This window comes from Gracilinanus agilis, chromosome 3 (genome assembly GCF_016433145.1).
Source record: "Gracilinanus agilis isolate LMUSP501 chromosome 3, AgileGrace, whole genome shotgun sequence".
Taxonomy (NCBI): domain Eukaryota; kingdom Metazoa; phylum Chordata; class Mammalia; order Didelphimorphia; family Didelphidae; genus Gracilinanus; species Gracilinanus agilis.
This window is the reverse complement of record NC_058132.1, coordinates 130172205-130197253: the sequence shown is the minus strand read 5'-3', so window position 1 is coordinate 130197253 and position 25049 is coordinate 130172205. Positions and strand designations below refer to the sequence as shown.

General features: G+C 36.3%; 1 protein-coding gene across 3 annotated transcripts in view; it reads right to left on the bottom strand.

The window, feature by feature from the left end:
* Nucleotides 1–25049, bottom strand: part of DCLK1 (doublecortin like kinase 1) — a 400305-nt gene that overhangs the window by 27756 nt on the left and 347500 nt on the right. For 2 of the 3 annotated variants that reach the window (XM_044666088.1, XM_044666091.1), the window contains exons 11-15: nt 24735–24868; nt 22907–22984; nt 22441–22537; nt 16132–16212; nt 3439–3552 (exon numbers count right to left, since the gene is read on the bottom strand). In XM_044666088.1, the coding sequence (XP_044522023.1) occupies nt 3439–3552; nt 16132–16212; nt 22441–22537; nt 22907–22984; nt 24735–24868 (504 nt within the window). The remainder of the gene's footprint in view (nt 1–3438; nt 3553–16131; nt 16213–22440; nt 22538–22906; nt 22985–24734; nt 24869–25049) is intronic. The other variant, XM_044666090.1, reaches the window with a different exon arrangement.

Sequence of the window (25049 nt, the reverse complement as noted above, 5' to 3'; positions counted from 1 at the left end):
TCTCTCTCTCTCTCTCTCTCTCTCTTTCTCTCTCTCTCTCTCTCTCTCTCTCTCTCTCTCTCTCTCTCTGTCTCTCTTTCTCTCAACTGATAGTCACTTTAGTCTTTTCCTATTGGAATATTAAAGAGTTAGAGTGAAAATTTTGAGGAAAGTTTGGGCTGGTATACCCTAACCTAAGAAAAAAGAAAGTTGGGGAAGGAATGGATTGAGGACACTTGGCTAAGTATATAATTTGTGGAAAATTAATAGCACAATATTAGAAATTTTAATAAAAATATATGGGCATTGAATAAGTGTCAGGGAAAGGGTTATTCCAAACTAAAAATTCCATTTGGGTTCAAAGTTACTTAGTATATTCCTAAAAGATAGTTTTATGCCAAAAGCCATATTAAAAAAATTATTTAAAAAAGTTAATACTGACCAAAGAGGGAACTTCTCAGTGTTTAGATGGACTAATAATTAAATTGTGAGGAGGAGCATGATAAAATGGACAGAGGGCTTGCTTTAGAGTCAGTAAGAGTTCAGGTTCTGCCATTGGCAATACCATGTTGTTGTTTAACTTTTCAGTGCCTCAAGAAGCTATCTAAAGCTATGTTATAGGAGATAAGCTGCATCTCCTGTTGGTAGAGGGTATGGAGAATCCCATAATTAAAATTTAAAAATCTAGACCTCCTTCTGCCCATTTTCAAGGGAAAACAAAACAAAATACATTATAAATTCAACCTCAAATGAGACTTATTAAATTACCACTAACAAAGGAATATATTCTATCTTTCAATTATATCATGCTTATATCCAGGATTGAACACAGCACCTTGCACACAATGATTGCTAAATAAATGATAGGGGGATTGGATTACTAGGTTGTACTTTAATTTTAGATGGGTAATATTTCATATTTAGCATACTTTCCCTAATACCATCCACCAAGGTGGGATGACTTCTTTAAAAAAATGGGAAAGCTGGTTTAAAGAATTCATTGGCTTGCCCACTGTTATCCTAGAAAAGAAAATTTCCAGTCCTAGCCATGTTGTGTATATTAAGAAATACACATCAAAATGTGTATATGTGCATGGGAAGATAGAAGTATATATATGTTATACTCATTATTAGCACCCAGCACACAGACTTGGCTAAGTGGCTTATAAAATTACATATAAATCCTTACTTTTCCCCTAGTGTTTTCTATTTTTCTTAAAAATAGCCATTGAGCTTTACACCAATACTCTGTAATATACTTTAAAAAATATGACTTGGTTTTCTCCAAAGGTCTTCTATAAATTTTGAGATAGATGTTAGTAGAAGATTATATTAAAAGAAGTTTAAAGTTACAATAATAATGCATAAAAATTTAAAGTAATTTAAGTATCACCCTTAATTGGCTTCATCCAACCCATTGTCAATTTAGAAGTATACTTTCCTTTTGGAGTGGTTTATAATCTGTTTATTGATGAACTGATAAATTGGTATTTACCTGTAGTCACAATAGTCTCATAAGATTTGAAAAAAGTATGTCAGTGGACCCAGGACTCTTTTGTAGTAAATGTGTTGGTTTTGTAAATCTCTTCAGGGAAGAGTCTAGCATTTCTCCAGAGTCAACGACAACAACAAAAAAAGGGAGTTCTCACCCACCATATTAGTTCTTTGTCAATGAGTAAGATGTACTGGTGTCTTTTTAGTCTTTACGAAACTATCATTACTACTGTGAACAACTGAGGAAGGTTTAACCAAGAAACCAAACTGAATGGAAAAGAAACCAAAAGAAAATAAAGGCAAAAAAAAGCATCATTTCTAGAAGCTGAAATTCCTTTGAAAGAGCAGTAGAATAGTATTTTCTTGGAAAAGTGAGCTGATGGACCATATTGAAAGAGAACTTTAGGAATCCAACAATTTGGAATAGGCTCACATTTCAAATGAACAATGGATATGTGAAATTTCACCACTACTGGGAGATTTATTATGGACATTGTTTAAAATTACCGTAAAAATATATCGACAGGGATAATGACCAAAAGCTGAGGAGTATGGAAAGCAAGAGGGACAATTTTCTTCTGCAGTGAAGCCATTTTTAAAAAAAAAATGAAAAACTAAGATGAAAAAGTAAGAAGCACAGCTTGAAATTTTAAATCCTTATAATACTGAGGAATCATCTGCGGAGTATGCATTTCTTAAGTACAACCAGTTCGCCCTTATGAGCCAGATTTAGTCTTTGAGTTAAGTTTACTTCATGCTGATTTAACCCCACCATGGAAGGGATTGAGCTGAGAAACATGAAAGTGGGAACAGGGCAAGAAAGTGTACATATGTGCCATCTGCAATTGATGGAAGCCTGGAACAAACACTGAATAGTAATCAGATATGGGAAGAGTCATGTTTAGTGTGGTATTTCATTTTCTTTAACTTTATCTCATGCTCGACCAATGTACTGAAGATGAAGAAGGAGAATTTAAAAAAGTTAAAAACACCCAGAGAAGCATTTAAGAACTCAGGCTTGTTCTTATGAATATGAGTACTGTTCAGGAGCACGCATACGCTCAAATTTAATATATCATGGTATCAACCACTTTCCTATGTCTCATCCCAGAAAAGGAAAAACACATCAGTGTTTATTTTCATACTGACTGTGCCACTGAAATTTAGAAAGATTTTTTAAAAATAGGAAATATTAGAAATTCCAATAATTTGGGTCTTGACTATATTTATACTAGAATGTGACACAAGCAAGTATGAAGTTTCCATATTTCTCTGTCCAATTTAATCTTTGCCTAGAGCTGCTATCAAATTGTGTGTCATGTATATCTAAAAGTATGCAAAAGGAAAAAAAAATTCTTGCACAGCAGCATTCAAAAATGGTAAACGCTAAAAGAGTTTCAACAATAAGAATGACAATTTATAAGCAGCAGCAAGCCATTGGGACTCCTTTTGGTGTTCACAGCATTTGAGTTTTTTCACTGAAAATTTGACTGCCCAAACATTCTACTGGATTTCAGTATACATTTAAGCCTGGTAAAACTATCTCTAGTGAGTTTTTCTTTTTTTGCTATAGTTTCTTCTTGCAATGTCCTCTTGCTCAGCTTCCCCCTCATCCCCTTGGGTCTTGGCAGAAGGACATCATGAACTAATCTTCCCAGCCAAAAAGCTTATCCTGGCAGAAAGTCCAGTGTGGAGGAGACTTTTTGCTTAAAAATAAATTATAAAATGGCTGTATACTTCAGGACACCCTGGAGGTGTGGGATAATGATGTGCCTCACAGGGAAAAATCATCTGCAAAAGTATCCAATACATCTCAGAAACTAGAATCTCCTCTGTTGCATTTAGTGCTAGAGCTGTCTAAAAAAATGACCCAATCTGATGTCTACTGGCGGAGGAGTCTCCTTAGGAGAGCCTGTCTCTCAGGCTCCTTTTAAAATGTTATAGTTGTGTATTTCAGATGCTTACTGCTATGACAGAAACCCCGGCTGCTGTGCTGTTGGGCTTGGGGCCTGTGTTGAAATGCTTCTTTATCTTTCCAGCTACTGACAGCTGATGTTCATTCTCAGGGAGGCCATCATCCTGAAAGGAAATAAAAAGGGAGAGAGGAGGAAAATTCTCAGAGAAATGCAAAATAAGGTTTATTTTTTTTTTTAAAAAAGGGTTTCCCCCTCCTAGAAATAAGAAGTGATCTTAGAAATATAAAACATAAGATGTTAGAAAAAGTCAACCCTAGCGTTGTCTTCTCATTAAAACAACAATGACAACGACAACACTCTTAGAAATCCAACTTGAAGGTGCCTTTGGTTTTCATAGCTGCTACAAAATTAATCAGGTTTTACTCTGTCATTTGATTCTTAGGTATAATTCTCAAAATATTTTTTAAAATTACTTTTTGCTCTTACCTTTTTATTTTCTAATACTACACAATTCTTAACAACAAAAATATATAGCTCCAAGTACATGTACATAAAATGCAAAATTGATCTCAAAATCCAGAAATCGATGAAAACCATCCTTTCTCTGATGTAAAAGCTTCTCCAACTAACCTTCCTTGCTCATCATTCTGGCACTTGGCTATTGGGACTGATTGGTACACTTCAGTGCTCTGCTACTGAACAAACCTAGGCTTTGTTTAAATAACAGATCAGTCTAACACTGGTTTAGATGAGTAGTTTTCTGAGTTACTTCTTTGGGTGATTTCTTCCCTTTGCATCATTACATTTTAAAAGATTGGCTTATACAGTTTTAAAAGAGACCTCAGAGGTTGTTAGTCCAACCACTTTCTCTTAGAGATAACAAAGCTAGTAATTTTTTGAGGTTGGCTTTGAAGTCAGGTCTTCCTGGCTCCTGACTTCCTGACTCAGTTCTCTGTCCATTGCACCATGCTAACTCTTACTTATATCTTTCAAGAATAAAAAAAAGCATCTAGTATAACTTTAAGATCTTGTGGAAAGGAGATTTCATAATCTACTTCAGTAATTTAATTTCTTGAACAAAACTTTATAGTCAGAACATTTTTTAGATTTTAAATCCTTCTTGCTGATCTCACAGCCTATCTATCCTCTTGATATGATACTGTAAGGGATGCCATTTTAATTCATTCTTTGCATATTGTGGGGGTATTCTGTGATGACAAAAGGAGTTAATGATATTTGAACAGATGCTATTCAATTAGGAATGAATTCATAGGAATAAACTATTCAAGTGCCTCCAATATTCAATTAAATGAATATAATGGGGTCCTGGCTCCAATGCTGCATATCTATAGCTGTGCTATGATAATAATAGTTTTAATGTATCTCTAAGCATATATCATCTCATTTGATTCCCAAAGCAATCTTTATTTTTCCTATTTTAGAGGTGAGGAAATGGAGGGTAAGAGAGATTTGGTAACTTGATGAGAGTGACATTTAGGTTCTCTGAGATTTAGTTTCTCCACTTGTAAGATGGAGGTAGAAACAATTTCAATATCTACTTCATAGGTTTCTACCCTGATGAAAAGGTTGAATTTTTACTTCATAGATGCATCAAAATTTGAATTTCTGTTCATTTATCCATTTACCACTAGGCTTATCTGGGCTAAATTATGAATTATTATAGTTATTTCCTCACTTAGAGTTATTAGTAATCTCCTGCAGATATGCCAATTTTCTGGAAAGTATGCTTTTTTTTTCAAGTAAGCCAATAGTAGTTTATTTGAGCAAGCATTAGCCATCCTTAGCTAAACGTTCCCAAACAGGGGGATCTGTGAGTATTATGAGGAAACATACATCCTCAATAGTTTCATCAGCATCCTTTAATGGGGCCACTTTTGGTTCCTCCATGTTTGTCCTGATAATTCAATTGATCGCTGACTGGCAATTCCTTTCTCCTTTCTCTCCCTTTGAGATCTGGCCTTTTCTCCTCTTTCCCATAGCTAATGACCTACAGTTCAGGACCTCATCACATCATGGTCAGACTATTGCAACAGCCTCATTGCTCACTTTGCCTCCAGGTTCTCCCTCCTCCAAACCATCCTACACACAGCTGCTAGAATAATCTTCCTCACACACTGTTTTCATCATGTCACTCCTCTCCTAGAAAACCCAAAGTGCTGGCTACCTTCAGGTCGAATCCAATCTCTGCCAAACTCATCTTTCATGGACTTCCATCAACTTTTTCCCCTTCTTCACTGCTCTCATTTCCTGTTATTCTTTAATACAAATTTCCTCTTTTCTGTTACCAAAACATATGATTACTGTTTCTTATGCAAAACTTGTTTAATCCTATTTGTAAGTGAAGAGAAAGGACAATAATAATAATTTATTGTTGCTGAGTTGTGTTTGAATCTTGGTGACCCCATTTGGGGGTTTCTTGGCAAAGATACTAGAGTGGTTTGCCATTTTCTTCTCCAGTTCATTTTACAGGTGAGGAAACAGAGGTCAATAAGGTTAAGTGACTTGCTTAGGATCATTCAGCTAATAAGTATCTGAGACCAGATTTGAACTCATAAATGAGTCTCCCTGACTCCAGGTCCAGTTCTCTATCTACTGGGCCACCCACATGCTAATCAAATCATGAGAACTCATTAACATGCTGTACTTTTTTTGGAGGGGGCATGGGAAAACCCAGGTAATTTCATTGATATAAAAAATCCCCAGTGTGGAAATGTCTCCCACAGTTCCAGATCAATTTATCTATAACATAGTTTTATAGAGTTACCAGAGGCTTTGGTTATATAAATGTGGTGGTGTGGTATAGTGAAATCAAAGAATCTTAGATTTAGATGGGATCTGAGAGGCAACCAGTATGATGAACAAACTTAAAGAAAGCAAATTATGGCTTCAAAGAATCCTAGAGTTCGATGGGACTTTCAACGCCATCTAGTACAACATATTCTTGAACAAAAATCTCCTTTACAATATACCCATCAAATGAACATACAGACTTCTCCAGGAGATATCAATTGATGGGAAAGCCCACTTTCTTCCAAGGCAGTTTATTCTGCTTTTTTGAATATTTCTAATTATTAGGAAATAGTTCCTCATATCCAAATCATATCTGCTTTACATACAGCATCTTTTTCCTATTCCATGAAAGAATGAATGGAAAAAAACATTTAAGAAGTATTGATAGTGAATTAGGGTCTCTTGCTAGCTACTAAGTTGAGTGTCTGTTTTTAGCTTTACTATGTTTTAGGTCCCTCATCAGACTTTACTTTTTCATCTCTAGGTTTTTAGTCCAGTCCTAATTCTTTTTTTTTTTTTTTTAAACTCTTATGGCTCCAAGGCAGAAGAGTGGCAAGGGCTAGGCAATGGGAGTCAAGTGACTTGCCCAGGGTCACACAGCTAGGAAGTGTCTAAAGTCAGATTTGAACCTAGGACCTCCCGTCTCTAGGCTGGCTCTCAATCCACTGAGCCATCCAGCTACCCTCCCCCTGCACCCCTCCCCCCAGTTCTAATTCTTAATGACCTATGCAAGTCTTCTAGGTAGGCTCCATTAGCCTGGGACTTTGGGGGATGATGCCAGGCCCCACTTGTGGGATGTAAATTACTTTTCAGACTTTAATGAAGTCTTGAGCTTTGCTCAGGCAAAAGTAAATCTTTATGCTCCGGAGTATAGTTAAGCCATATAAGTAATCAAAGATGCTTTTTCCATTTGTCGGTTCCATTTGGAAATTTTGAGCAGAATGTAATTTTAAGGCAATAAACAAGTAGTTTAGGGGTCATAGTTTGCATTTATTTCCCACTGATTAATAACAACCAGTAGGCTTGGTTAAGTTGTTATTTGTGTGAATTACTTAGCCTCCCTGGGCCTCAGTTTCCTCAGCTGTAAACTGAGGATGTTGGATTACAGAGTCTCAAAGGTCTCTTCCAGGTGCTTATCAGTGGTTTTATGATGGTTTGTACTTATAAAATAAACAACTTAAATCATTCCTCATTAAATAAATAGGGAGCATTAGTATTTATTTTTAGGATTATTATCATCTCAGTGTAGATAATGTGCCAAAAATGTGCTCTGAATTTTCAGGATGGCTATGACAAAGCTGGCAACATTTTGCAAATAGTTTCAGTATTACTAACACACATTCTGGGCTCTGAGCACCTCCTGAAGTCTGACATAGGTTGGTTGTGGTTTGAGGTTAGTGGTTTGTGATTAAAAAATTCCCATCCATGATTTGGCAGAATATTGCAGCCTACAAGAAAAAAATTGGGGTGTAAAACGTAAAAAGAACTACAGCAGCTGCTTCTTGGATAGCCAACATTCCCTCATCTCTCCATTTTCAATTGGGCGTGGAGCGGAGTAAGAGAATTATTTGTTAGTAAGCATTTCTTCCATTCCTTTGCCACTAGAAAGAACCATTTTAAGAGTAGTATCTTGCTGAACACTCCTTAAGACCATTTTTATCTTCTTCCCATCTATGTCATCTTCAACCTATTCATTTGTTGCCAGGATTTTTGTTGCTGTAGGATCTAATGGTATCTGTAAGTTTAATAGAGAACTTGAACTATTTATCAGGGAATGTACCAGGTTTAATGAATCCAAAGTAGAAAAAAATGCCAAATAACAAGAGGGTTTGGTGTCCCACTTGCTGGTTCAGCTGCTCTATGGACTACCATTAATGATCCTGAGCTGCACATTCTCTGAGTGTCTATTTTTAAAAAATCCTTACATTCCATCTTAGAATCAATACTAAGTACTGATTCCAAGGCAGAAATGTGATAAGGGTTCGGCAATGGGGATCAAGTGACTTGCTCAGGGTCTCAGAGCTAGGAAGTGCCTGAGGCCAGATTTGAACATGGGACCTTTCATCTCTCACCAGGGCTCTCAATCCACTGAGCCACCTAGATAGCTGTTCCCTCTCCCCATGCCTATTAACTCTTTCCTGCTTAGTCTCTCATTTCTGGTAGGGAAAACTCAATGTCAAATTCAGATTGTATTTGAAAAGAAAAATTTTGAAGTAAACTGGGATTTGTTTAGAATCTGGGGAAGATCAACATCTATCACCAAAACCTTAGATCTATGAAGCCTGATGTATCTTTGTGGATGTAGAAAAGAGAAAAGGTCACTTACTCAGACCACCAGTGGCCTTCATCTCATTTCAACAGTACCATTTTACCAATTGTTTTAGCTTTTGACTGGTTTGCCAGATCCAGAGGATTATGCTCCTTACAGAGCATCTGAATAAAATTCACAAAGGACTAGAGACATGAACAGTGAAATCTTTTCTTGGTCAGCTTAAAAAGTCACATAGTTTTGCTGCACTCCTTAGGTAGACCATCTATTGATTGTTTTTTGTTTTGTTTTGTTTTTTTTTTTTGTCCTTTTCCCTTATCCCTTTACTGCCATTGTTTAAGATAATCGAAACAGAAATTTAGAGTAATGTCTATAGGAGATACTTGATAATAGTGAACTACAGAACTGAGAAAATGCAGAGCAAGGAGCAGAGAAGGTAGCCATCCACACTTCTGAGTTTGGAAAAGCTTATCAAAATTTGTTTGGCCAGTTAATAGGTTGCTACAGAGAGCCATTGTGGCATAATGGATAAAGTGCTGGATTTGGACTCAGGAAGTGTGCATGTGTGTGTTTGTGTATACACAGTTGGTATGAGGAAGAACTTACCTCCTTAATGTTTTGCGTAAGCTGTTCTTAAAATTGTTTTGCATTTCATGAATTCATAGCCACCAATAATGAAGGTCAATGTTCTGAGAAGGTTCAATGTGGTAGGAGGATAATGCAAACTCATTTAATAAAAAGTTTACAGTATGTCAGCAATGCACTCGTGTATCATTATAGATTGGCTGAGCTGTTGACTAACAAATCTAATTGATGAATTCTCTTCTAAGACAGAAGAGCAAATATTAAGAAAAGTGGCTAACTGGATGTGGGTACGTATGATGCAAAGTGGACAAAAACGGTAAGCTTCTAGAAAAAATGTTAACTATACTAAAGTTTCGGGTAACTAAGCTTTGGTTACCCTTCAGCAATCCACTTCTTAAGGGAAATTTTCTTTTCAATTCCAAACTTGCCCAGCGAACAAGTCATTGTAAAAATAATGAGAGAAAATGAGATTGAATGAGCTGGCCCCTAAAAAGTGTTTTGATTGTTTCCTTAAGGTTTACATGATTATTCTGATTCTTGCACAACTTCCTCTCCTGTGATAACCAATTGAAGGTTTCAATGAACCTTTCTTTGTTTCCAATTTATAACTCCTAATTGCTTGGTTGCTCATTTCTTTCTTTCAGAAACATCAGTAATACAAAATTATGATTATGAAAGCTTAATTAGAAACTTACTTTATTTTCTTGTGAGGGAAAAATGCATCAATTTGGGTAATATAGAAATGGAATTACTATTATAGTTTTACAAATCAGAATTTCTTGAAATTTACTGAATGATAAACAAACTATCTATTCTCAGAGTTTAAGGAAACGTTTGTCTTGAAGTTCAGATTATATGCAGGGAATTTATATTAGTTAAATCAACTAGAAAACTGTCTGTACTTTGTCTTGGATTTTAGGATGTATTTTCTGGGAGTCTGAGAGATGGAAATTAAAATGCATTGAGTATCAAAATAAAAGCAAGATTAGGAGTTCTAGGAAATGTAACACATCTTCCTTACTGAGTCAAGATATACTATGTAGGAGAGAAATTGAAATAAACTTAACCAAGGCAGCACTAAGAAGCAAGAAACTCTAGTTCTGAAAGAGCAGGCTGTCCATTCATGTCAATGCTAACAGTTGTAAGTCTGCACAATTTTGTTTCTTAAATTAAAAACATCTGGGAAATGGTTGACATGAGGTCGTTTTAGTGGTTTGGGAATGGACTTAACAGGCTATGCTGTTTCCAGCAACATTCCAACTATATTTATCATAAAAACTGAAACTGAAAATGTATTAGGGTAGGGCCTATTGAGACTATCCTGATAAATTCCAAAGACATCAGTTATTCAACAAATAATCTGGTGGTAAATAACCAGCATGAAAGTTTTTACTTAGAGCTCTAAAGAGGCTATTTGTTTTCTAGAATTCTCTTGACTCATTCCTGAAAAGGGCCACTCTCGAAACTTAAGATTCTCTGACTTGTTCTTTTGGAGGTGTCCACTACTTTTGGTATAACCACTGCTCTTAATTGACAACGAAGACAGTCGTTGCTAACTTACTCCTTTCCAGAAGTATATAAGAGGTGTGGCTGCTGTCTCCAGAAGGGGATGTAGCTGGAATTCACTTCTCCCAAATTGCCATCCCAGCATCCCAAGAAGAAACTTAGCATGCCGTTTTTCAAAAAGTTGTCAACCCCTATATTAAAACACTGCTCCTAGACTTATCCTAAAGCCTCCTATTTCTGCTTTTCTATAGTGAAACACTAGAAATTGTCATTTGACTACAGTCTAGGATTTAAGGCAAGTGAAGGGATAGCTTTATTTTCCCCTATATTTTACAACTGGAGCAGCTGTGGGATAGACTGCTAGTCCTGCTATCGGAAAGGACTGAGTTCAAATTCAGACTCAGACACTTATTAGGTGTGTGACTGTGGGCAAATCACTTTACCCTGTTTGCTTCAGTTTCCTCATCTGTAAAATGAGCTGGAAAAGGAAATGACAAACCACTCTAGTATCTTTGCCAAGAAAACTCATGAAGAGTCAGACATAATTGAAATGATTCAACAGCATTTTACAACTAGTTTTTTTTTTTATATCAATTGAGTGGGTTGCCAAAAGGTATAGCCTGATAAATATTGTGCCCCACAATTTGTTTATCTTCCATTATGGCATTGGGCTCTGTTTAAAGTTACATGTGCAGACATATAAACATTAGTATAAATCTTACTAATGTGTTTCTGAGAAATACAGGGTTAGGAATTATGACCATCTAACTCTGAGAGTTTTAAAAAAAGTTGGTGGGGTAGGGATTGGTATAAGGATTAGACTGCTTAAGAATTAGATTTTCCCAGTGATGTAATTTTTGGTAGAGGGAAGTTGGAGCAAGAGTGACCTGGAGTCTGTCTGCTGTCTAATAGTGACCTGGAAACTCTCTCCTAGCTTATACTCATGGGAATATACTTATTTTTGGTGGTAATTCAACCCTAATTGGGGTCAAAGATGGTTACAAAAACCACTACCTGATGAGGAACTTTTTTTGGGGGGGGGGGCGGGGGTTGTAGCTTTAATGGAATGGGGTAGAGTAGGATATTTTTAGCAATTACCCAAGAACATTTAGAAAAGGTCATCAATATGGTTGCTATTTCATGTCAGATACTTTCATGGAAGCGAATGGCAATCCTGGAACAGGCCAGCACATTTATATAGATGTGATGAGTATAGAAGGAGGGTGAGAGGTCCTTGGTTTAATCTTTCTATTTTTTATTAGTTCCCATGTTTAATTCCTTCTAAATGACTAAGGTATGTATTGTCCTTATGTCTAGGATGGAATTTCCTCCAGATTTGTTTTGAAGCATTAAAGGATGGCTATGTGAATGACTACTCATCTCTTTTTCTATTTACCGACACGGAACACAAAATCTTGTCTGGTGATGAGGCCGGGATCCTTTTAAAGCTGATTAATGAGAATCAGAAATATTTCAATTCCCAAGGACATTGAGAAAGCAAATGAACCCAGCTTACACCATAAAACCTGAATGGTCCTATATGTAAATTATTTCGACTGGGAAGCATATTTAATAGTTTCCTGTGTGGGGTTACTCTATAGAGCAAATGTGCTTCTTGAAGAGGTTGGGGGGGTATAGTGAAAAGGACATGAGTCAGAAGATCTGAAGTCAAATTTGCCCATCCACCTAAATTTAGGTGACATTTGGTAAGCTATTTATAAAGCTTAATTTCCATTCATCTGTAAAATGAAAATAAAGGTGCCACAGTTTGCATCTGAATTTTATACTAGTTCTAGGATGTGGATATAACTAAGTGAGGTTCATCAAGATGAACTCTCTTGCTTAATATATTGCAGCCAATAAGTAGTAGAGTTGGGATTCTTCTGACTTCAAACATAGTACTTCTTCCACACTGCCATGTTTTTAACTTAAGCTTTATAAACTTTAGCTATGATGATGATGTAAAAAGAAGAAAGGGCCCAGGACAGAATGGTCAATCTGAGTGTCCAACAAAAAATGTAAACTATCACCAGTTCCCTGTAATGCCAAGTCATGTGATGAATTTATTGTTTTTTTTTTAAACCTTTACCTTCCATCTTAGAATAGATACTGTGTACTGGTTATGAGGCAGAAGAGTGGTAAGGGCTAGGCAATGGGGTTAAGTGACTTGCCCAGGGTCACACAGCTAGGAAGTGTCTGAGGTCACATTTGAACCTAGGACCACCCATCTCTAGGTCTGGCTCTCAATCCACTGAACCACCTAGTTACTCCCTGAATTTATTGGTTGATTGAAAGGACCTTGTGCATCAATATCATCAGTCATTCAAATATTTTAATTCTGGTAATAGAATTAGCATGTGAGTATAGGACTCACATCACAGAGCTGTATGCTCTGTCTTGGTGTTCCAAGTTTGGAGATTTCTTAAAGGATCCCCATGTGAAATGTCTTTGTATGGAGAATTCACAATGAAATTCTCTAGTGACATCTCTAGACTGACCTAAATACATTTACAAAGTCCTAAGACATAGCCTTTCCTTGTGAGACTTGAATTGCCATGTCACAGGAATAAAAAGAACAATTTTAAATATGAATGTTGTCTGTAACACAAGACAGAGAACTGCCAACAGAATTAGCAGAATACAGAAAATTCGTTTCACAGAAACTTAAGATTTAATCCAACAAGGGGTGGGGTAGAGTTAAAAGTGCAGTGGACTCAGAGTCAGAAAAGCATGGGAATATCTTATCATCACATATATATATATATACATATATATATATATAATATCTTGTCATCAATGACACTAAGTATATAACTAAGATGGGGTGGGCCAGGCAGCTCACCTCTCTGTGTCCCAGTTTCTTTATTTGTATCATAGGGATAGTAATTCCTATGGGACATCTATTATTGGGTTGTTGAGCTGTTCAAATAAGAGAAACTTTGTAATGCCTTTGACCTATTAGGATACAAGTCAGCAAACATTAAGTATACCTATTATGAGCATTGTTAGGCAAGGGGCAAAGAAAGTTTAATAAGTAAGTCTGCCCTCAGAAAAGTAGGTCTTCAATGAAAAAAGAATTTTGACAAGTAAAAATGAGGAAGGATTTATGTCTAGATGGTAGATTTGGCTCCTATTAATGGATGGAGACAGGAGAGGGTAGGATAAAATTGGAGAAAAGCCAAGTAGATCACTTTGGCTGGAACATGGGAAAAGATATAGAATCAAATAAAGTAGATTGGAGGCAGATTGCTAAGGAGTTTATATTTCATCCTAGAGGCAATAGGGAGGACTGGAGGTTTCTGATTATGGAAATAATATGATGAGACCTGTAAATCAGAAAAATACATTTTGTTATTTATGTAAAAAGATATATTGCAGAAGGGAAAGAATAGAGCAAGGAGGACCAGTAAGGAATTATTACAATAGCTGAGGTATGAGATGATATGAACCTGAATTAGGCTGATAAGGAGACAGATATAGGAAATATCATAGTGGCAAAGGCAACTGGACTTGGCAAACAATTAAATCTAGGATGTAAACTGAGTCAAAGATGACTTGGGTTTTGAATTTGGGTGACTAGGAAGATGGTGGTGACATCAAAGGATAGATTCTAATGAGAGGACAAGTTTCATTTGAGATATTGATTTGAAGTTCTAGTAGGAACTCTAGATATAACCATGCAACAGATCATCACACCATAGGTCAGAGGAGAGATTAGGATTTGAGTCATTTGCTTAGTGGGTGAAAATTGAAGTAATAATCTTAAATAAAATAATCAAATAGAAGAGTTCAAAGAGATAAAATAAAACCAAAGTTAGACAGCATAAGTGGGTGGATCAAGCAAAAAGAAACTGAGAAGTTGTCAGTAGGAGAGGGTTACAGAAGCCAAGGGAAAAGAGAAAAAATGTCAAGAAGGATGGGGCAATCAGGAATGTTAAATGACCAATGATGAGGGTTGAAGAAAAGGTCAACAGATTTGTCGACTAAGTCACCATTGGAGACTTTGGAGAAAACTTTTTTAATGGTGTGTGTGTGTGTGTGTGTGTGTGTGTGTGTGTGTGTGTGTGTGTGTGTGTGTGTGTGTTGGAAATCATCAGAATTTAAGGAGTTAATACATGTTAAGGAAGTGAAAGCTGTAAATATAGATTACTCATTACTCTACTATAGCAGCTAGGTAGTATAAGGAATAAAGTACTGGACCCGGAGTCAGAATGACCTGAATGCACATCAGACTTCAGACAGTAACCATGTTACCCTGGGGGCAAGTTACTTAACTTCTGTTTACCTCCATTTCCTCCTCTATAAAATGGGAATCATAATAGCATCTGCCTCCTAGGGTTGTTGTGAGGATCAAATGAGAATAATTATAAAATGCCTTGTATAGTGCCTGGCATGTAGTAAGCTTTCTCTAAATGTTAGCTATTATTATTATTATTATTATTATTATTATTAAAACTTTAGCAGAGATAAGGAAGAGAGAAATATATGACTTGATATACCTTAAAAGTGTTGGAATGTTTGGACAGGAGTTATATTACTAAAACTGATTGTCCTTAAACTTCTGAAGGTCAGGTTGAAGGGATTAAGGTTGACTACTGAGGATATCCTGAAACAGATTATTGGAGAAGACTGGCCACAAGATTGGTAGGTTCCTATTGCTCTGTTCTACAACAAAACCCAGCCTTGATGAATTGATGAAAGGTCAATATTCAGACCCTGATTTGTTTAAGGACTTAAAGGGTAAATAAGAATATATTCCAGATGCTGTTTTGTGTGCAACTGATTCTTCTTCTTTTTTTAAAATCACATCTTCCATAAGTATGGAGTTAGACCACAGTGGTTTCTTGCCACTATAACAAGACCTTTTTCATATAGGATCTTGAATATAGTTGAGCCATTGTGACACTGGTGAGGTTACCCAACTATTAAAAAGAGCTCCTCCCATTGTGACTTCACAGAAGCATAAATATTAAAAGCATCTCCTTTTGAAGCATTGGTACTGTTTTATCATTTATACCTCCTAAAGAATCACTAGAGCCACAGGGTGAGAGAAGCATTAATTTTTGGACACCACAGTGCCTGGAGTGGAGTCATTTGGTAGTTGTTCTATACTTACTATAATACACAGTTTTGCCAAAGAATTCCCATTTATTCAAGGAGTAAAGTAATGTCTGTATACATATAGATATACACACATGCACATATATTGACTATACATGTACATACACATGTATATTTTCTACACACATATATACATATTATTTATATATATACAATACATACATACACACACACACATATATATATATATTTCTGTTGGTGTATTTTCTCACTTGAATTTCTGTAGTGATTTTTAAGATAAAACTTTGTAGCAACAAAGAAAAGCTATGTGAAGGCTGATGTTGTTTTCCTGTTTTCTCACATCCAGCACAAAAATCTCTTTAGTGATTGATGTAAAATATGTTTCCTCTCCTAAGTTTTAGTCTCCAAGAGGTAAGAGTTAATAGAAAATTTGTTGTCATTTAAAAAAGAAATATGAAGATTTAACACAAAAGGTAAAAATTTACTTACATTAACCCATGGATGTTCAAGGACCTGCAAAGCTGAAAACCGCTGATCAACATCCACCAATAGCATCATGGTAATCAGTTCCTGTGAAACCCAAAATTAGATCCAGTTTATATGACGTCTCTTACAAAAAAACAAGTTTTTAATTACTAGGTTTCTGTTCCAAGTTGGAAAACCATCCTAATGCTCTATCTTTTCTTAAATGTGGTATTCTGCTAACTAGGCTAACTGCTTCCTAGGGATAAATGATCACCAAAGAGTATTCAACACTTATGTAATGTGATGCTATGCTAGACATTTTCAAATCAAGTTAAGTTTTCTCTTTTGATTTATTCTTTCATACCTGAAAAACAACCTGAAAAGATTTAAAAAAAAATAAAAAAAAGTTTTATAGTCATTGGTTGGTATAGGAAAAAAATCCCATTCAATGTGGGATACAAAGATTCTGAAATTCCTTTTAAAGTGGTCAGCTTTTTATAGCTGGTTTTGTGAATCTTCTGAAAGGTGCAGTTTTAAACTAAAGGTAAAGAAAAAAGTTAATTCTAACTAGATTACCTCAATATATATATATATATATAATATATATTTATATATGTATGCATAAAAATCTCATTTCTTTATTTTTATCGCTTTGCTCTCAAAGGAAAATCCTCTTTCTCCTTGAAACTGGCTAATATGTTTTATTTGAAAAGGAAGGGCAGAGAAAGAACATGCTAATGGCTTATATATGGGAATTATTATGTATATGTGCATAGATATGATATACATAAATAAATGTGCTGATATGTATACACATACACAAATATATATACATATATATATATTTGTATGTATTATGTATATATATTCCTCAAAGTTGAAGACACAGCTTGACTGGGAGGCATTTTGTTATCAAGCCAATGTGATGTCTTTTGGATGACTTGAAAGTTCTGAAGTGAGGATAACAAATCCATAGGATTAATGAAGGCACAGAGATCTTGAAATCACAGATTAGGACATATTGTTGTGCCAGCAGTAAGCTTGTTTTATTTGTGAATTCCTAGATACTAAGGTAAACTGAACTTGCTTTGAAAATGGCCCACACAGGGTCACAGTCCACTAGTGTTGAATACTCTTTGGTGATGATTTCTCTTAGGAGACAATGCAGTGTTAGCAGAACGAGCAGAGAATGTGGAGTCAGAAGATCTGGTTTCAAGACCTGTTCTGTCATTTGCTATCTATCTGGGTCACTTAACTTCTCTAACCTCAGTTTCTTCATATGTAAGATGGGAATAATAATAATAATGTAGAAGGTACAGGGCTACTGTAAAAATCAAATGAGGTGACACTTGGAGTACTTGGATTACTGTGAAAAGCTATATAAATGTCAGTTATACTACCATTATCAATCCCAACCAAGTCAAGAATATCCAGGATTTGTTCATTCATTTAGCAACCATCTAGGAAACATTTACTCAGTGTGAAGCACTCTGTGGGGAACTTTGAGAAATGTAAAAATATATAAGAACTAGTACCTGTCTTTAAGGAGGTAAGTGAATCTAGGGGAGATAATCAAACATAGGAGGTAAAATAGGCAGAAAATAACTAGAAATAAAAAAAGAAACAGTAAAGACATTAGCAATAGTACAGAGAAGAAGTGCTATAGTTATTTAGAAGAAAAAAACATTGCTTCCTTCTGGTTGGGAGTGATAAAGGAAGAGGATGTTGGAATAGAGCCTTGAAGGACGGGTTAGACTTTGACAGGTAGAGGTAAAGGGAGGACATTCTAGGAAGAAGGAAGGACTATGATCAAAGGTACAAAGATAGAACTTTTAGTTCTTTATAACTTGCCTCAAACATCTTTGGTGACTTTTTACTATTCCTAACATAAAATATTAAATTCTCAGGTTGGCATTCAAAGCTCTCCATATGATTCTCACTTACCCTTCCAGACTGATTTCATATTATTCTCCCTTCATATACTCCCCAATTCAGTCAGACTGGCCTACTCACTGTTCTTTCGCTGTCTTCCTTGCATTCTTTCTTCACCTTTGTCTCTGGGAATTCCTAACTTCCTTTGAACCACATAATTTAGGTGCCACTTTTGACCCCAAATCCCCTAAACTATTTTATTAATGTCTCAAGTCATCAGAGTTCTCTAACTTCTAAAATTACTCTGTATTCCTTGTGAACATATTTTGAGAATATAAGGTCCTAAGGCAGAGACTTTTACTTTTGTCTTGATTGAAGACCTGAAGACTCATCTTTCTGAATTTAAATCTGGTCTTAGACACATTAGCTTTGGGACCCTGGCCAAGTCACTTAACTTTGCTTCAGTTTCCTCATCTGTAAAATGAGCTGGAAAAGGTAACAACAAACTTCTTCAAGAAGACACCAATGGGGTCACAAAGAGTTGCACTGAATGAGAAATGACTGAACATTATATGTCTTGCACCTCATAAATGCTTTGAAAAGATTTGTTGAAATGAATTACTTACAAGAGTCCTCATTTTGGAGGGATGACAGTGAATGTAATTGACTAGAGAACATTTTGTTTGAGTCTTTTCTACTTAAAATAGAGAGTATTTGAAATTTTGAAAGTTCCTTCTTTTCCACAAATTTGGATGCTATTTGGGTACATGCCCAATGGAAAAAAGAGTCACCCAGAACAGATCAGAGATCTTGAGCTTACGTAGTGAAAGTCAGAAATCAGCCAACTTTTGAGTTCAAAAAACGTACTTCGCAGTTGGGTGGGAGTGGAATATGGACTTCTGCTGACTGTGTACTTTGCAGTGTACAGATGTGACTAATGAGACCTTTAGTATATCTCATGCCAATTACATTTAGAGCCCATTTTTCACTCAGCTGTTAAAGCCATTGCTTTGGGGGTCTCTGAATTCCCTGGCTCATTTCTGCCTCAAAATAGTAGCGTTTCTGTTCCCTGTGAGAAATGTGATATCTGAGGGCTGGATACCAGCCTGACTCATTGGATAGTCACTTCCTAATCATCCTCAGTATCATTCCTTGCTTGGGTTTTACCATTTCTCTCTTTCAGCCCAAACCAAGCACTTTCCTAGCAATTTGTTTGATTCCTTCACATTCTTTACCTTTCTCTTGGGGGTGTGAGGATAGGCTATAACGAATACTGCCACGACCAGCTTCTCTAAGACCTCGATCTTGTATCAAGTCTTAATCTTGTAACTAAAATTCATCCAGAAGGTAGAATGAATGAATGAATGAATGAATGAATGAATGAATGAATGAATGCTTGCTTCCTATTGAATTAGGTGCTGGGAATACAAATATAAAAAGAAAAAGTCCTAGCTCTCAAGGAACTTGTATTCTAATAAAGGAAGATAACACATGTAAGAGGTGTTATTGAACTGAAAATTTATAGGGTTGGCAAATAGAGTTAAAGGGGAATTAATTGGTATGTCTTTCCCAGGAATATTAGTGTTGATCTGATTATGGTTCACAGAGCTAAGAACTGAAAATAGGGAGTATTAGACAGTAGAAAGTATACATAGGCAGTATCATGGCATGAGAATGCCTGGAGAATAGCCACATGGTGGATCTGGGTCAGGTTAATTACTGAAAAGCCTCATTAGTCAGGAACCAGGACTGCTGGGTGGGAGCTAAAGCTTCAACTGGAGACAGGAGACATGGCATGAAAATACATAGAGTATAGAAGGTAAGATCACATACTCTTTTAACATACAGACTGGTCATTGGCATAGCTTTGGCTTGACATTTCATTGACATTAATGAAGCCTTCCTTCTGTAGCCCAGTTGAAAGTGATCTCATCATGATTGTCAGATTACTCAGAAAATGATTTTCTAGGTTCTCCCTTGCATCATATTTCTTTCTTTTTTTGAACATGCCTTATGCCGCCTATCAAAATATAAGATTTTGGGAAGAGTATTGTTCTTCAACTTTGTATCCCCAGCCCCTTGCATAATGCTTAGTAAATGATGGTTGAAAAATGAGTTGAATGAGTGTTGGCTCATCTTTCAGCATGATGGATTTCTTTTTTGTTTTAAACCCTTATCTTCTGTCTTAGAATCAACACTGTGTATTGGTTCTAAGGCAGAAGAGTGGTAAGGGCTAGGCAATGTGCCTTGCCTAGGGTCACATAGCTAGGAAGTGTCTGAGGGCAGATTTGAACCCAGGATCCCTGTCTCTGGGCCTGGCTCTTTATCCACTGAGTCACCTAGCTGCCCCCTACCCTGGATTTCTTGACTGAGTTTGATGATGTTGGCATTACTTGGCAATATGCCCCCAAGGCAGTTGAATTTCATTGGTCACTTAATTGTGTTAAAGGGTTGAATGTGATGTTTTTCTTTTTTGATGGTGATACAACAACTCATTCTCTGTCAGATGGATTATCAGTCTACTTCCCTATGCTGATCCTGCAAATCATCCTTGAGAGCACTGGATACTTACATCATCTATCCCATGGCATTTGACTTTAATACCATGTCCTTGTGGTGTGTCTCTTTGATTTCCCAATTGCCCCAACAAAATGGAGGGGAACCAAGTAATCCTCTTTTGCCAAATGTATCTCCTACGCTCTAAATCAGAATCTCTAAATCCTAGAGGTAACACACCTCTGCTGAGTCATGACACAGAATCAAAGTTACATGTGAAGTCACTGCATCTAGCCCCCTATCTTTAGGCAAGCCCAATAGCTAAATTACCTCTGACAGATAAAAATTGATCCCATTTTCAAAAGATCTCCAGGGGAGGCATACACTAAAACTCCATATGGCAGTCCATTCCAAAGTTGACAAATTTAATTATAAGGAAATAATTTCTTATGCATAACTTCAAATCCTTCATTGGAGATTAAACACATTTTTTATTGTTCAGTCTGTGAGTAATAATGCCACGTGTACTTGAAGATAGTTCTTAAGTCATCCATGAACCTTTTTTCTCTGGGATGAATAAGACCCATTTCTTTCATCTTAGTTGCTCTCTTCTGAATATTCTTCAAGTACCGCCATTCCCCTGAGTCCACATGCTGATCTGGGATGGGGTTGATCTTAAAATTAAAAAAGCTGGAACTCAATATGAGCGGCTAGACCAGAGCCAAATGGTGGAGCCAGGGGTATTCAACAATAAATTATACTCAGATTTGGAACTTTTCAAAATACAAAGGATATTTCATAAAGAAGGGGAACAAAAGCCAGAATAATTCTTTCTTAATAGCCCAAACAGATTAAAAAATTTTTTTGGAACCTAACTCAGTGCTGGTGACAGTTGCACAAAGTAAAATAATGCAATGAAAAGTCTTCCATTTTCTAAAGCACTTTAATTTTCTTACTGCAAGTGCTTAACATATTTGTAAGAATTGTTTTTCAAGTGGACTTCCTGGTTTTCTTGGATGAAATGATATGCCCTTCCCCTTCTCTTTATCTAGTCAAGTCCAATTTGTCCTTCAATGCCCAATTTAAGTCCTATTTCTCTCATGAAGCTTTTCTGAACTGCTCCAGCTAAATGAGGATTTCTTCCTTCTCTAATCCCTTATGGCTGGCACTATGAAGCATACCAATACCTTTGGCACATTTTGGCATTTGATTATAGACACTATTGTGTTCTTTAATTCTCTTAAGTATGCACATCTAGTTTTTCCAACAAGATCATAAAGGTCTTAAAGACAGGCATCCTATCATATATATCTCTTTCCAACCCTCGCTGATTTGGGCACATTTCTCTAGGTGATTAATAAACACTTGTTGAATGGCAAGGAAATTTTATGTAACATAAATCCCCATAAAGAAAGATTTTTCTTATCTATCCGCACTGGGGAAAAATAAAGTGATAAAAATGTATATTAAACATATAATAATATAGCTGAATGGATAGTGCTATGAGTTAGTGAATATATGTCTTATACAATGGGTAGGTATATTACAAAGATCCTACTGATTCCTGTCTTCTTACTGATGCCAACACCCATTTCTGTAACCCTCGTGTTCTCCTAGTGATGCTGAATAATTTTGAATTAACAAACACTATGATACAAAAAGAATCAAAATTTCCAGTGAACTAAAGTACAATGGAGTAATACAATGGATGCAAATAGGTCTGACCCCAAATCTACTGGCTGCTTATCAGTAGATTCAGAATGAATTTGGAATTGGCAGCATCAAGATTTTAAAGCACTTCAGAAGCTAAGGATATACTAACTGTAAGATCTCTGAAAATCTATCCCAATGTAATGTGCCAGAAAGTGATACTTGTACAATATCAATAGACTCTTTGCCACGGGTAACTAGCACACATTCCCAGTGTTAACATACATAAAGAATACAAAATCCTCCAAACTCTACCTTGGCAGAATCCGAAACATTGTCCCAGTATGGAGAAGGAAAGTCCACTTGACCCATCAGGATCTGATCAAAAAGCACTTCCTGATCATCACCACTTCTATTTAAGGGGAGAAAAGAAAAGCAAATTCAGGGTACATATCTGTAGACTCTACATAATCATGAACTGGAGCACTCCCTCCCCCAACAAACTTTGTAAAATGGATGTTTTTAAGCAATTCAAAATGTCAAAGAGGATTTGTTTTGGTAAATTTAAGAAGTGAACAAATTTTAAAAATAGCATAGAGATTTGTGAACATCATATAAATTAGCATGCGCAATATTGAAAAAATAATAGGCATTACAAATAAAGATCGCCCCTTTCCCCTGCAGCAGACTTCTTTGTATTCAGTGCAAGAAAGACATATGGATCATTCTGAGAATAGAGAAATACATTGTTAGGAGCTGAATAGAATATTGTGGTCCATACCCACGGAATGGAGGGAAACCACACAGCAGGATATAAGTAATCACACCAGCTGCCCAGATGTCCACCTTGAGGCCATATCTAAAAATGTAAGTGATATTATGATTTAGAGAAATCAGGCTCGGGTAAATTACAGCGCATATTACAATACATTAACATCTCTACCCTTTCTCTCCATCCCTCCATTAAAAAATAATTAACACTAGATAGACTGAGACTGGAGAAAAAAGATTTCCTATCCAAAGCACATAAATGAAAACCAGAGGAAGTATATCCATGTACACAAGCAGACATGTATAAGTGTTGAACTGTAGCAAAATAAAATAAAATAAAACTCGGACTTTGAGCCCAAAAGGAAAATGTGATTGTTCCAACCTTGTGGTACCTGAGATAGTCACTATGGTCATGGTCAGAGAAAGAGTCTATTCTCTTGCTTATTTATGTCATTTTTCCGAGAGTTCTTATTTTTTATCCCTTCTATCAACTTGTACCTCTCTCCCTTCTCCCCCCACCAGCTATCATAATAGCTAGCATATGTTACCCAATTTAATCCTCACAATAACCACATCAGCTAAGTAATGTAGGCATTATCATCACTTTATGGAAGCTAAGAAATTTAAATTTCTTTCTTCTAATTATTCATATCTCGTGTCAGAAATAAGGTTTTAATCTAGATCTCTCAGGACTACAATCTAGTATTTTTCTCTTATTTTCATATTTTCCTTCCCCATTGACTGCTTTTCCCTTTGGCCTACTTGGTGATTGCCTTCTCCCAAAAAGGGTAGGAGAAAAAATTTACCTTTAGGCTGCCCAGAGATTACTAGGTTGGAGGAAGGGTAGGGCTTAAAGCGGGTAAGAGGGAAAGAAGGAAATAAGAGAGTGGAAAAGGATGGAAATGGACTAGACAGAAAATGTCATTTCAATAAGCATAGAAAAAATTTAGAGAGTTTTCTATTGCTTGTAGTGGTAGATGCTCAGTATCAAGAACTTTCTGGCCTAGGCCTATTTGGAAAGAGTGAGGATGGAGGAGGATATTGATGGGGATAGGAGAGAAAAGAGATGGGGAGAAGGAGAATGAATGGAAGGAAGAGGTAAAGGAAGGAGAAAGAGAAGAGGAAGGAGAAAAAAGAGAAGAAGACAGAAACAGAGGAGAGAGAGAAGGAAAGGAAAAAAGGAGAAAGAGGAGGAGAGAAAGAGAGGAGAGAAGAGATGAGAAAGGGAAAGAGAGAGAGAAGAGAGAAGAGAAAGGGAAGGAGAGAGAGATAAGAGAGGGAGGGATAGGAGGAGGGAGGGAGGAGAGAGAGAAGGAAATTATGGTACTCCTTCTAGGGCTTGAAAGAATCTGTAGCTAGTAGTTTCTGCATAGAGAAATCTGCAAATTACCTCTAGGTCACTACCACCGGTGAGTGTTTACATGCTACATTAAATCAATAGATCCTAAAGAAGGCCAAAATGGGATTGTGATTGGAGATTAAGGGCAACAGAGAAAGTAACCACAGGAAACTGTAATCGCCATCCAGAGCAAATTTTGTTTCTTTTATCTCCTAGAGGGAGTTAATTACTATCACTGTATGTCTCACTGTTAGTCTGAAGACTTTCTCCTCTGGGGTTAATCACTGCTGTGCTAACCCTTAACAGAGGGCAAATGAGAGCCTTAAACAAGACTGCAGTAATTGGTGATTCGATTTGAACAACACACAGAAAAAGCCTTCTCTGCAAAGATCACAAAAGTGAGATGAGAGAGGCCTGATAACTCGGCTAGACCTACAAATAGCAGCACCAATCTTTCATCACTTACTACTATTAAAAACAAAAATGGTTAAGAAGTTACCCAGTTTCTGCAATGATTTCTGGAGCCACATATGTAGGAGTACCACAGACAGTGTACAGGGGGCCATCTACAATGGTTGCCAAGCCAAAATCTCCAAGCTTTAGAGATTTGCTGCCATCTTGGTGTTCATAAACCTAAAATAAATACAAAAATCACAAGCTAATGAAAAACATAAAAGCATCAGGAAGGTTTTTACTGAAGAAGTGAAGGGGAACAGAGTTTAAATCCTCTAAAATGTCTATTCTGATTTATGTTAAGAGCTTTTGATTCCTGTCCTTAATAAAAAAGGATTTTAAAATTCAGTTTTTTAATAAG